Source organism: Myotis davidii, unplaced genomic scaffold (genome assembly GCF_000327345.1).
Source record: "Myotis davidii unplaced genomic scaffold, ASM32734v1 scaffold299, whole genome shotgun sequence".
Taxonomy (NCBI): domain Eukaryota; kingdom Metazoa; phylum Chordata; class Mammalia; order Chiroptera; family Vespertilionidae; genus Myotis; species Myotis davidii.
Genome location: NW_006293088.1, coordinates 2,344,946 through 2,357,039, shown reverse-complemented (window position 1 = coordinate 2,357,039; position 12,094 = coordinate 2,344,946). Strand labels below are relative to the sequence as shown.

Below are 12,094 nucleotides of genomic sequence, written 5' to 3'. Positions count from 1 at the left end.
GGGGTGCCTCCTGCACGTGTCCTAACTGGGGATCATGTGCCTTATCTGGGAATCAAACCTGCCAACTTTTGGTGTCTGGGAGGACGCTCCAACCAACCAAGCCACACTGGCCAGGACCTAATATTGTACTTTTGAATAATTCATATATTCACAAATTCCAATTTCAAAAGGGTGTATGATGAAAAGGCCCCCTCCCACCCCTGGCCTCAGACACTCCTCTCCTCTCTCTCCTGGAGGCAAGCAATATGCCTTCAGGCTTCTTTTATACAAGCAAATACAGCAGATCTCTCTCTCTCTCTCTCTCTCCCTCCCTCACACACATATACACACACACACACACACCCTTTTATATATTCTTGTTAGAAACACATCTTTGCAGTTCTTGAAGGTGCTTTTTTTAAAAAATTTATTTCAGAGAGAGAGAGAGAGAGAGAGACATCGATTTGCTGTTTCACCCATTTATGCATTCATTGGTTGATTCTTGTATGTGCCCTGACGGGGGATTGAATCCTCAACCTTGGTGCATTGGGGAGACGCTCCAACCAACCAGGATAGCAGCCAGGGCTTGAAGATGCTTTCTTCACTGCATAGTTCTAACTGAGTTACAGTGGGAGTGGTTCCATTTCAGGCTCTGAAGAACTTCCCCATTCGTTTTTCTCGGCTACAGATATCCCACAGAATGGATGTGTCGTGATGTGTTTAAGAGCAGTCCCTTCTGATGGCTATTTAGGTTGCACCAGCATTTTTGGCCTGAGCATGCTGCAGGGCATCACTTTATACACAGGCCATTTCCCAGGTGTTGAGGCATCTCTGTAGGATAAATTCTTAGAAGTGGAGTTAGTGGGTCACCAAGAGCCCATCAGTTGGTCGTTTTCAGAGCGCTTTCTAACTGCCCTCAGCTGTGGTTGCCCTTCCAGCAGTGTGGGGGAGGGTCTGTTTTCCCACAGCCTCACTCACACCGTGCATTATGTGACTTCCCCCCCATGCTAATGGTGACAAATGGCATCCCAGTGTAGTTTTAATTGACGCTTGGGAGCCCACCCCCATCCCATCCCTGCTGTGTGTTCTCTCCTCTAGGGATCTGCTGCAGCTGGGAGGGGAGCTGGCCCGGACCTCACGAGCCGTCCAGGAAGCGGGCCTGGGGCTGAGCGCGGGCCTGCAGCTGGCCGAGAGCCGGGCCGAGGCAGCCCTGGAGAAGCAGGCGCTGTTGCAGGCCCAGCTGGAGGAGCAGCTGCGGGGCAAGGTGCTGCAGGAGGAGGGCCTGGCCCAGCTGCAGATGCAAAGCAACCTGGACAAGGCCGACCTCAATGCCAGGTGGGTGCCCGTAGGTACCACGTGAGGCAGGGAGGAGGGGTCTGTTCACTGGGGACGGGCTTGAGCTCAACCAGTCTTCCCAGACACCCCGTTGGCAGAGTGGGAAACTGAGGTCCAGGGGACTCTTGCCCAGGGCACATCACAAGCAGTTCAACCTCTGATACCAGATTTCCTCCCAGCTCCTGCAACCTCGACAAGTCTCAGGGTGCCTCCCCAGGAGACAAAGTGGGGGGCAACCTCATTCTCATTTACAGACGGAAGTGACTTGCTCAAGGTCATACAACCAGGGAAGTGAATCCTAGGGTCCCTGCCTTAGGTTTGGGGAAGCGTGCAGGACACAGAGCTGGAGGGTTGAAGGACAGGCTGGGGTGAGTCTCCCATTCACCTCTGTTGCTCCCCCACCTCCAGAGTGACAGAGCTGGCCCTGACAGTGGAGCGCCTTCAGAACCAGAACCTGGAGAAGGACCAGGTCAACAAGGCCCTCACTGAGAAGCTTGAGGCCCTGGTGAGATGCAGCTGGCCTCGCGGTGTGGCAGGGCGGGACGGGGCACTGCCCAGACCCGTGGGCACAGGCTGAGGACCGGCTGTTGGGCCACCGTGGAGCATCCCACTCAGACTGTGTCACCCTCATTAATTGAGCATCTAGTGTGTGCGAGGCTTAGTGTGAGCACATTTAACTCTTATCCCAGTTCATCCTCCCAGCAGCCCTGTAACAGGATCCCCTTATACCAGTGGTTCTCAACCTTCTGGCCCTTTAAATACAGTTCCTCATGTTGTGACCCAACCATAAAATTATTTTCGTTGCTACTTCATAACTGTCATGTTGCTACTGTTATGAATCGTCATGTAAATATCTGATGATATGCAGGATGGCCTTAGGCGACCCCTGTGAAAGGGTCATTCGACTGCTAAGGGGGTCGCGACCCACAGGTTGAGAACCGCTTCCTTATACAGATGAGAAACCCGAGGCCCAAGAGGAAATACTTGTCCCGAGACTCAGACTGGGGAGTCCCGACTTGAGCTCATGCCTGTAATCTGCTAGTCCCGGGCTCTTTCTCTTGGAACTCAGCTGCCTCCCCACCTGAGGGACACCCCTCAAAGGTGCCGCCTGGGTTGGTCACCCTTCTGTGTGGGGCCAGGTCCCGTTCTATGTCCAGCTCTTCCCCAGTAGGCTGTGTGACCTGAGGTGGGACACTGCACTTCTCTGGGCCTCGTCTGTTCAGGGCACTTAGGGCTACTGTGAGGTGACTGAGCGGCTGGACTATGGCCATGGCCTTCGAGGCTGCCTGATGGGTGGGAACCAGGGAGGGAATGAGTAGGTTTGGGATTAGGGCACAGACCCTGACCACCCTCTCCTCGTCTCTTCACCACCTCTCCAGGAAGCCCTGCAGCTCCAGGAGCAGCCCGCCCTGGACACAGAGGAGGGCGAGGGGCTGCAGCAGACCTTGAGGGACCTGGCACAGGTGTGAGATGGGAGGGAGCGGGAGAGGCCAGAGGGTGGGAGGCCTGGGCAGGGCAAGGCCAGGCAGTCCAGGGCTGCCGGCTCCTCTGGTGGTCTTGGCCAGAACTGCCAGTGGTTGGGGACCCTGGGGTCCTGCCTGCGAGAGGTTCAGGCCCATCTGTGAGAAAGGCCGAGTGATGTCTTCCCAATACATGGGAGGCTGCACCTGGCGGCTGAGGGCTGTGAGCTAGCGGGAGCGGAATCAGGAAGCCTTGTTGGAAAGGAGCTTAGACTGTGCTGCAGATTTGGGGATGGAGCTAGTCACGTGGCCGCTGCGACCCCTCTGCCCCTACTGGGCGTCTTTGCCCAACTAACCTCCCTACTGCCCTGCTCCTTCTGCCTCCTTGCCCCACCCCTCAGGCCGTTCTGTCTGACATGGAGAGCGGTGTCCAGCTAAGTGGCTCCGAGCACACCGCTGATGCGTCAGACGGCAGTCTGCGGGGGCTCTCGGGCCCCCGGACCCCATCCCCGTCGAGGCGCTCCTCGCCCGGCCGCGGTCGCTCCCCGCGCCGAGGCCCATCCCCAGCCTGTTCCGACTCCTCCGTGCTCGCCCTGATCCACTCCGCCCTGCACAAACGCCAGCTACAGGTCCAGGTAGCAAGGGGCCCAAGCGTCCTGGGGGAGGGGCTTGGGCGGCCCAGGGGCGGAGCCAGTGTTCTGGGGGCGGAGCGTGAGCATCCCAGGGTGGAGTCGGAGCCCTGAGACAGGAGTCAGGATTCTCGGAGGTGGCTGAGAACTCAGGGGTAGAATCCGAGCCCCGAGTGGGAGGGACTTGGGCAGCTGGGGGCGGAGCCTGGGGAGGGGATGTACTTAGGCTGGGTTTGCTGGGGACCTCAGGGAGATGGAGGCTCAGAGTCCGGGTGGAGGGCTCAGCATGGGGAGTGGAAGCCTAGCCACTCTCCTGCCTCAGGCCTAGGCCACCGAGTAGGCTGCTGTACGTCCCTGGAACTAGCACAGAGGCAGGGGGCTCTGAGGGCTCAGTGGCTCCCCCAGACTCAGGGGTTCCCACGCCACAGGACATGCGTGGGCGCTACGAGGCCAGCCAGGACCTCCTGGGCACACTGCGGAAGCAGCTTAGTGACAGCGAGGGTGAGCGCCGTGCCCTGGAGGACCAGCTGCAGCGTCTGCGGGACAAGACCGATGGGGCCACCCAGGCCCAGGAGGAAGCCCAGCGCGAGGCCCAGCGTCTGCGGAGTGCCATCGACCTCCTGAACAGGTGCCTGGGAGGTCGGAAGTGGGGGCCTCGGAGCATCAATCAGTGTCTGGGCCCAGCACCAGCCCCAGCCTGGAAGTGTGCAGATTTGCACCAATGTGGTCCTAACGAGCCATGTGTGTATGTTTTCGGGCAGTGAGGTGGCAAACGTTTCCTGTACACCTACTGTGTGCCAGGCTCGTGGCCAGGCATTTTATGTGTATAATCTCCAATTAGTCTTCCTGCCAAAGCTTGAGAGGCTTGTCCAAGCTCACGGGGTGTGGCCCGGATAGCAATCGGAATTGAGCAAAACCAATGCTGTCCATGCCTTGGAAGGAGAGGCTTTTACATTATGTGCACAACGGACACCTCACTTTGCATTCTGCTATTTTTACTTACTATCATGGTGTATGTTTTTCCACCTACTGTCAGCTATCGTGTCTAGTATGCTTACGGCAGTGGTTCTCAACCTTCCACATGCCGCGACCCTTTAATACAGTTCCTCATGTTGTGGTGACCCCCAATTTCATTGTTACAAATTGAACATAATGAAAGCATAGTGATTAATCACAAAAACAATATGTAATTATATATGTGTTTTCCCACGGTCTTAGGCGACACCTGTGAAAGGGTCATTTGACCCCCAAAGGGGTTGTGACCCACAGGTTGAGAACCGCTGGTTTAAGGGTTGCTACTTGAAGCGATGAGACAGGACAGTGAAAGATACGACCACCGTCGGCTCCCAGCCTGAGCTGGAAACCCCAGCTGGCTCAGGAGGCACCCTCCCTGTTGCTTGTGACTGCTGGAGTTGGGAGAATGGCAACACCATGCAAATTGTACGAGTTCCCAGTTGCTGCCTCCCCCTGTCCTGCTGTGGCCACCATGTGCTGCCGGCCTGAGCAGCAGGAAGCTCTGAGACCTGGACAGACCCAGCTCCACTGGGCCTCCCAGACGGGGGCTGTGGGGGTTATAGAGGCATTTCTGGTCATATGGACTAGCAAGCTGGCAGCACAATTGCCCACATATCTCAGGAGTCTAACCTCTTCAACCTGGTGGAGATAGTGCCACTGCCTCTGTCCCACTGAGCCCCCAAGTGGGCAGTTTGGGGGAGGAGGTTCCCTCTGCTGGGACGAGTCAGCTTCAGGGAGAGGTAGATGAAATGAGTTGGCCGTGGGCATGGTCAGGGAAGGCTTCCTGGAGGCACGTGCCTTAGAGGATGGAGGATGTGGCTCACGTGTGGGACAGCAGCATGGCTGTTTTCCCTGATGGGAGCGGCCCCAACATCCCCTTCAGCTCCTCTACCCCGGTCCTGCAGGGAGAAGGACAGCCTGGCCCATAGCCTGCAGGCGGCCCAGCAGCAGGCTGAGGAGCTGCGGCAGGAGCGGGAGAAGCTGCAGGTGACACAGGAGGAGCTGCGGCGCCAGCGGGACCAGCTGGAGGAAGAGAAGGAGGACACTGAGCAGGATTGTGCGCGGGCACGCAGGGAGCTCGAGCGGAGGTGCGTAGCTTCTGGCTCCCTGCCAAGGCCACGTGAATGGGCCCTGGGGCTCCTGACAGTGTCCCTGGGGGCTAGAGAGCACCTGGCCTCCTCCCATCTTGAGAAGTCCTCCGGTGTAGGGTCTTCTGATCCGTCCTGTCTCGGTAAACAGGCTCAGGGAGGTACAGTCACTTACCTGGGATCCGAGAACTGGAGGAAGGAAGCGTGTGGATGGTAATAATGACAATAATTAAAATACCAGTAGTAATATTAACATTATTTTTAAAAATTAAAGTTACAGTAATATTAGTATTAATATCAATTTAAACAATTAGATCATCTTATTTAACCCTCAGGATAACTCTGTGATATAGGAGCTGTTATTAGCCCCATATTATGGATGGTAAAACTGAGGCACAGAGAAGTCATATAATTTCCTTAAGGTCACAGCTAGTTAGAGCCAGGATTTGAACCCAAGCATTCTGCCCATCACTCTAAAGAGTTAACCTCTTAACCACTGCACTGTTTATTCTCTGAGACATAAGTCATAATGATAGCCAGTACATTATTCCTGCTTCTAAAAGCCCTTGTGGAGCTCTGTCAGGCACTAACCTACATATTTCATGTATCCTTAAGTAAGCCATGTATCCTTATAACAACTTTGTGAGGCCCATTTTGCAGATGTGAAAACTGAGGCCCAGAGTCACAGAGCCAAAAGGCGGTGACCCTGGCTGTCCTTCTGGTAAGGCTCTTGCCACCAGGGCTCCTGCCTCAGCCCTGCCCCCCAGCCTGTTCCAGATTGGCTGGCTGAGGGAAACGCAGGGCAGGGAAGTGACATGGAGCACCCCGCCTTCTGTCCCACAGCATCAGACAACTGGAGCAGCTGGAGGTGAAGCGCTCGGGGCTGGCGAAGGAGCTGGTGGAGGTGAGGGAGGCGCTGAGCTGTGCCACGCTGCAGCGGGACATGTTGCAGGCTGAGAAGGCCGAGGTGGCCGAGGCGCTGACCAAGGTGTGTCCCTGTTTGCCCCACAACCAGAAACCTACCTCCGTCCTGGGCCCCAGACCTTCTCACCCTGGCCACAGACTGACCTCTATTTCAGGCTGACCCCCGACCCTGATCACAGGCAGAACCCTTCCTTCTGGACTCAGGCTAACCTTTGACCCAGGCCACAAACCAACCTCTGACCCCAGACATAAGTGAATTCACCTCTATTAGTGGCCGCATCCCTGCTCTTTCAGATACTCCTGGGCAGTGCCAGTAGTTCAGGTCATCCAGGCCCATCTCTGGTCACGGGCCTGGGATCTGTGAGGATTGGGGCACAGTCCTTAGCGAGTGCCTGCCCCACTCCCTGTCGTCTGGGCCCTGAGCAGTGCCACCCTAAATCCCCTCTGGGGAACCCTCTGCCCTGCTCTGCACAGCTCTGCAGTGTGCAGCAGCTTTTAAGTAGCTCCCTAGACACTAGGCCTCTGCAGTGATTTCTCACCGTGCACCTCCCTTGTCCCTCTACCCCGTCTCTGTGTCTCTTGTTTCTCCCCACCCTCTTGCCTCTCCCCATCTTCCATGTCTCTGCACACCCTTTCCCATCGCTCCCGTCTCTGTCCCTCTCGCCATCTCTCCCCACCTGGCTGTCTCTGGCCGCCCCGCGCTGGCCCCTGCAGGCTGAGGCTGGCCGCACGGACCTCGAGCTCGCGATGACCAAGCTGAGGGCGGAGGAGGCCTCTTTGCGGGACGCCTTGTCCAAGCTGAGTGCCCTCAACGAGAGCCTCGCGCAGGACAAGCGGGGCCTGAACCACCTCGTCGCCCAGGTATGTCCCCTCCTCGCCCCCTGTGCCCCCACTCAGAGACCCCAGGGGGCGTCTCAGGCCCAGCCTTGGCCCACATCCTGCCTCGCTGTACGCCTCCCTGAACACCTCTGTCCCTGCACCTCTCTGTCTCGCTGCCTGCCTCTGTCCGTCTCTGACTCTGTCTGTCTATCCTCTTTCATGGTCTGAGAAAAAAGAAGTTCTACGGACCTTTCTCCCTTCTTCCCTCTCCCCCATGTCCACTGCCCCTTCCCCGAGGGAGCCTCCCTGGGCTGTCTGGGGTAGGTGGGCAGGTGGCCCTTGGTCCTGGGTGGGCCCCCTTTCCCCAGGTGGAGGGGCTGGGCTGATCTGCTCCCTCACCCCCACCCCCACTGGCCTCACAGCTGGAGGAGGAAAAGGCAGCGCTGCTGGACCAGCAGCGGCGAGTGGAGCAGGAGGCCACCCTGGCGAGGGAGGAGCAGGAGCGGCTGGAGCAGCTGCGGCTGGAGCAGGAGGTGGATCGACAGGGCCTGGAGGGCTCCTTGCGGGTGGCAGAGCAGGCCCGGGAGGCCCTGGAGCACCAGGTCCCCGCACTGCGCCAGGAGCGCTGCCGGCTGCAGGAGCAGCTGGCCCAGGTGGGTGATGGAGGAAGGGGAGCAGGTGGGGCCAGGGTTCTAGCCTCCCAGCCCCCGACACCTGTCCTGGGTAACTCGCAGGCTCAGGAGTCTGAATATGGGCTTAGGTTCAGCCCCACCTCTGCTAACTGGGCCCTTGGGCAAACTACCCCACCTCCCCATGCCTCAGTCGCCCCGTCTGTGACACGGGGCTAAGTGTTCTTATCACAAAGGGTTGTTCTGAAGAGGACGCCCGTGGAAGCATTTGGCAGCTGAATCACCTCCCAGTAACAATCCCCAATGGGATGATAAGTGCAGAATTTTAGGACTGGAATGTGAGACTTGTTGGGACAACATACTGGAAGGGACCTCAGGGTCTTAGGGACACAGTGACCTTTATATGGCGTCCGGGGCTCCTGGGAGGGGCCTGTAGGGTATGGGCCACAGCTGCAGGGAGCAGGGCTGTGTTCCCATTCTGAGGCCTGCAAAGCAGCACTCCTTTCGTCTGTTTTATATACTCAGCTTCTCTGGAAGGTCAGGGGCGTAGAAAGGGTTCTGTTATGACCCAAACTGAGTGAGGACCCTCACGTATGTGTATTGCAAGTTCAGAGAAGTCTGTGGTTTGTCCAAGTACAGACAGCACATCAGGGTGGAGACTGGGCTTGAACTCTGCTCTCCTGCCTGTTAGGCCAGGGCTGGGTCAGGCCCGGGGTTGGGGTCCTGCATGATGGGCCGGCTGGGGGGTTCTGGGGGGGTGGTGAGGGTGCTCACAGTGCCTGTGTGGGTGCCAGCTCTCCCGACAGCTGAGCGGGCGGGAGCATGAGCTGGAGCAGGCACGGCGGGAGACACAACGGCAGGTAGAGGCGCTGGAGCGGGCTACCCGGGAGAAGGAGGCGCTGGCCAAGGAGCGGGCCGGTCTGGCTGTGCAGCTGGCGGCAGCTGAGCGTGAAGGCCGGACCCTATTGGAGGAAGCCACACGCCTGCGGTAAGGCTTAGGCTCTGCCCAGCCCACTGTGGGGGGTGGGCGAGGGTCTGCCTGGGGCCACCAGCTACACCCTGGCATTGGCCCACACACAGTTGCTGAGGAGCAGGGCTTGCCAGTGCGTCCTAGCTATGGCTCAGGCTTCCCCAGGGAGCGTGGGACCGGCTGGGCAGGTAGGCTGGCACCTGGCCCACGGCTGGCCACGCCCTGGGATCCACAGTTTCCTGGGGCCCGGGAGGCCGAGTCCTGAGGCCTGAGGGGCTGTGTGCTGCAGCTTGGAGAAGGAAGCCCTGGAGAGCAGCCTGTTCGAGGTGCAGCGGCAGCTGGCCCAGCTCGAGGCCCGTCGGGAGCAGCTGGAAGCTGATGGGCAGGCCCTGCTTCTGGCCAAGGAGGCCCTGACTGGTATGGGGGGACCAGGGGGTGGGTGAGGAATACCTGACTCTAACCCAGACTAACCTGTCAAGGTCTGGGGTCTCACCGAAGTTGGGAGCACTGGCTTTGGAGTCTGGCTGACCTGGGTTCCAATCCTGCCGCTGCCACTGCTGCTTAGATCTGAGCTTTTTCAAGCAATTCCCTTCCCCCCTGGGCCACAGGTTCCTCATCTGACAGTTAGAGGTGATTGCCAGCCTTCTAAGGCTGTTGCCAGGAAGGCGTGAGGCAAGCATTTGAGGCTTCTCACAGCTCCTGGCTCAGCCAGCGGTGCCTGCTGCTTATTGTCATCAGGGCGCTGAGAGTTCCCAGTTCTCCGTGGAGCCGTCGCTGCTTTTCTGAGCGACTCTCTCGGCCCTACAGTCCCAGCCCCACTTCTCTCCACGTGCCCCACCCGGTTTCTTGGACCATGAAAATTAATCTTCCCGTCCTCGTCCAGCTGAGCCAGACAGAACTAGAAAGGGAAATGCTGAAAGATGGGGGGATGGTTTTTAGATTGTCCACAGTGGGTGTACCCTCCCCGTGGTCCCTCCATTAGTGCTAACAGCCCACCTAGTTTGTCTATGGCAATTAGTCATTAAAGGAGACACCTCATGGAAAGCTGTGCAGCTTTGGGAAATTGCCTGTCTCCTCTGAGCCTGCATATCCTCATCTGTAAATGATCCGTAGTAAGCAATCCACAATGGGGGCTGCTGTCCTCCCCATTTGTGGGAGCCTCCCCATCAGACATTTCATCCCTTTGATGCCATTTCAGGGAGGGAGGGGGTGGGGCAGGGCCCGTGGGCTCAGGCAGCAGATGGGAAAACTGAAGCCCAGGGCGTGAGGAGCTTCTCCAAGGGAACCCAGCTGGTACCTGGTGGGCCCTCTCTCCTCTGGGGCTTTGCCTACATGGCTCACCTGGCCTGAGTCTGCTGGTCCACAAGGAGGTTCCGTTCCGACCCAAGTCTGTCCCCTCCCGCCATCCCTGTGCAGGAGAACTGGCAGGCCTCCGGCAGCAGATGACAATGGCAGAGGAGAAGGCGGCCCTGGACAAGGAGCTGACGGCCCAGAAGCTGGCGCAGGCTGAGCGGGAGGCCCAGGCCTCCCTGCGGGAGCAGCGGGCAGCCCACGAGGAGGACGTGCAGCGACTCCAGCGAGAGAAGGTTCGGGTAGCGGGGTCAGGGTGGGCGGGGCTCTGCTCACTCTCCTCTGTGGTCTCAGGCGAGTCATTCTGCTCCCTCTGCCTCGGTTTCCACCTCTGTGAAACAGAACTTTATTTCCGTTCCGGAGGCCCTGGGAGCAGCTGGGAGGAAACACTGGGGACTCCGTATCAAACATACAGATTCCCAGGCCCCGGATCTGGTCTAGCCCTGGTGATCCTGATTCAGGAAGGCACTTTCATTTGTAAGAAGTGCTGTTTGCATATGAAGGACCACTCTAGGACCTGAACACCTAGTGCGAAAGGTGAGGGGCCAGGTCACTACAAGACAGAACAGAGCTGTCTAAGAACACTGGCTCTGGAGTCACATGCCTGGGTTTGGATCTGGTCTAGGCCAGACTGCAGGATGAGTTATACTGGTTATGTCACCTATGGTCTCTGCCTTCATTTTCCCATCTGTAACGAAGGGGGTGAGGATAGCACAGGGGATTGTGAGGATGAGGTGAGATAATCCATATAAAGGGCTTAATATAGTGACTGGCACTTTGTAAATGCTGCGAAAATGCTGGTTGCTATTTTCACGTAGGAGGAGTGTATTTGGGGGGACAGGGCTTCCTGTGTCAGAGGTTCAGCCTGTCCTGCAGGACTCCAGGGGGCGCCATGTGTCGTCTTGGCCTTGGCCTTGTAGTATCACACTTGTCCAGCAGGTGGCAGTGAAGCACTGGAAGTTTCACGAAGGTGCCGGGCACTGCCCTCAGACCCTGGGTGGGGCGTTCTTTGCCTGTGGGTTCTACCCACCCAGTCCCCAAGGAGCAAACTCCTGTGCAGTCTTTACTCTCCCTGCCCCGCCTGACTTGGCCTCTTCGTGTCACCAAATCTGTACTCTTTCCTGCTACTCTGCCACCCGCAGCCCTAAACCCCTTTTATTCCTCGCAGCCAACCCAACTCCCCTCAACCCCTACCTGCAATCCAGGTTCTTTTTTCTCAGTTCCTGGACAGCCCTAGTCTACAGTTTAGATTGCTCCTCATCGCTCTGGCTTCAGGCTCTCTGTTGCCCCGACTAGCCTGAGTCAGGCCCACCCCTCCCTGGTTGGTGCCCTTGGCTCTGGCCCCATTGCTCACCACGTTCCCCTCGTAGTCCACACCTAAGTGACCCTTACATGTTATGATTTCCCTGTGTGCGGTGCCTCCGACCCCCAGACCAGGGCTGCTGCTCCTTGGGGCTCGTGCAACCCTGGTTTGTCCCAGCCACAGCCCTCAGCAGCCACCCACCCTGTAGTTTCCTGGTCACCTGTCTCTCAGGGTCTGAGGTACAGGTGGCCTTGCAGCCTCATGGGTCACATGTGCTTGGGCCTGGCCCCCAGGAGGCAGCATGGCGGGAGCTGGAGGCAGAACGGGCCCAACTGCAGAGTCAGCTGCAGCGGGAGCGGGAGGAGCTGCTGGCCCGGCTGGAGGCCGAGAAGGAGGAGCTGAGCGAGGAGATCGCTGCCCTGCAGCAGGAGCGGGACGAGGGCCTCCTCCTGGCTGAGAGTGAGAAGCAGCAGGTTCGTGAGCCCTGGAGGGGCCGGGGTTCTGGGGCTGGTTCCCGCTTAGCCACCCAGCAGCTAGGAGCTAGGAGGCCGTAGCCATGCCTGGTATACAGTCGGAGCCTACTGAGTGGTGGCC

At 58.2% G+C, this 12,094-nt stretch overlaps 1 protein-coding gene across 1 annotated transcript in view; it reads left to right on the top strand.

The window, feature by feature from the left end:
* CROCC (ciliary rootlet coiled-coil, rootletin) overlaps positions 1-12,094 on the top strand; it is a 50,109-nt gene that overhangs the window by 10,836 nt on the left and 27,179 nt on the right. The window contains exons 9-21 of the mRNA XM_015565930.1: positions 1,078-1,314; positions 1,723-1,819; positions 2,694-2,777; positions 3,176-3,409; positions 3,832-4,031; positions 5,323-5,505; positions 6,349-6,493; positions 7,144-7,290; positions 7,671-7,901; positions 8,672-8,865; positions 9,137-9,264; positions 10,264-10,433; positions 11,794-11,973. Of these exons, the coding sequence (XP_015421416.1) occupies positions 1,078-1,314; positions 1,723-1,819; positions 2,694-2,777; positions 3,176-3,409; positions 3,832-4,031; positions 5,323-5,505; positions 6,349-6,493; positions 7,144-7,290; positions 7,671-7,901; positions 8,672-8,865; positions 9,137-9,264; positions 10,264-10,433; positions 11,794-11,973 (2,230 nt within the window). The remainder of the gene's footprint in view (positions 1-1,077; positions 1,315-1,722; positions 1,820-2,693; positions 2,778-3,175; positions 3,410-3,831; positions 4,032-5,322; positions 5,506-6,348; positions 6,494-7,143; positions 7,291-7,670; positions 7,902-8,671; positions 8,866-9,136; positions 9,265-10,263; positions 10,434-11,793; positions 11,974-12,094) is intronic.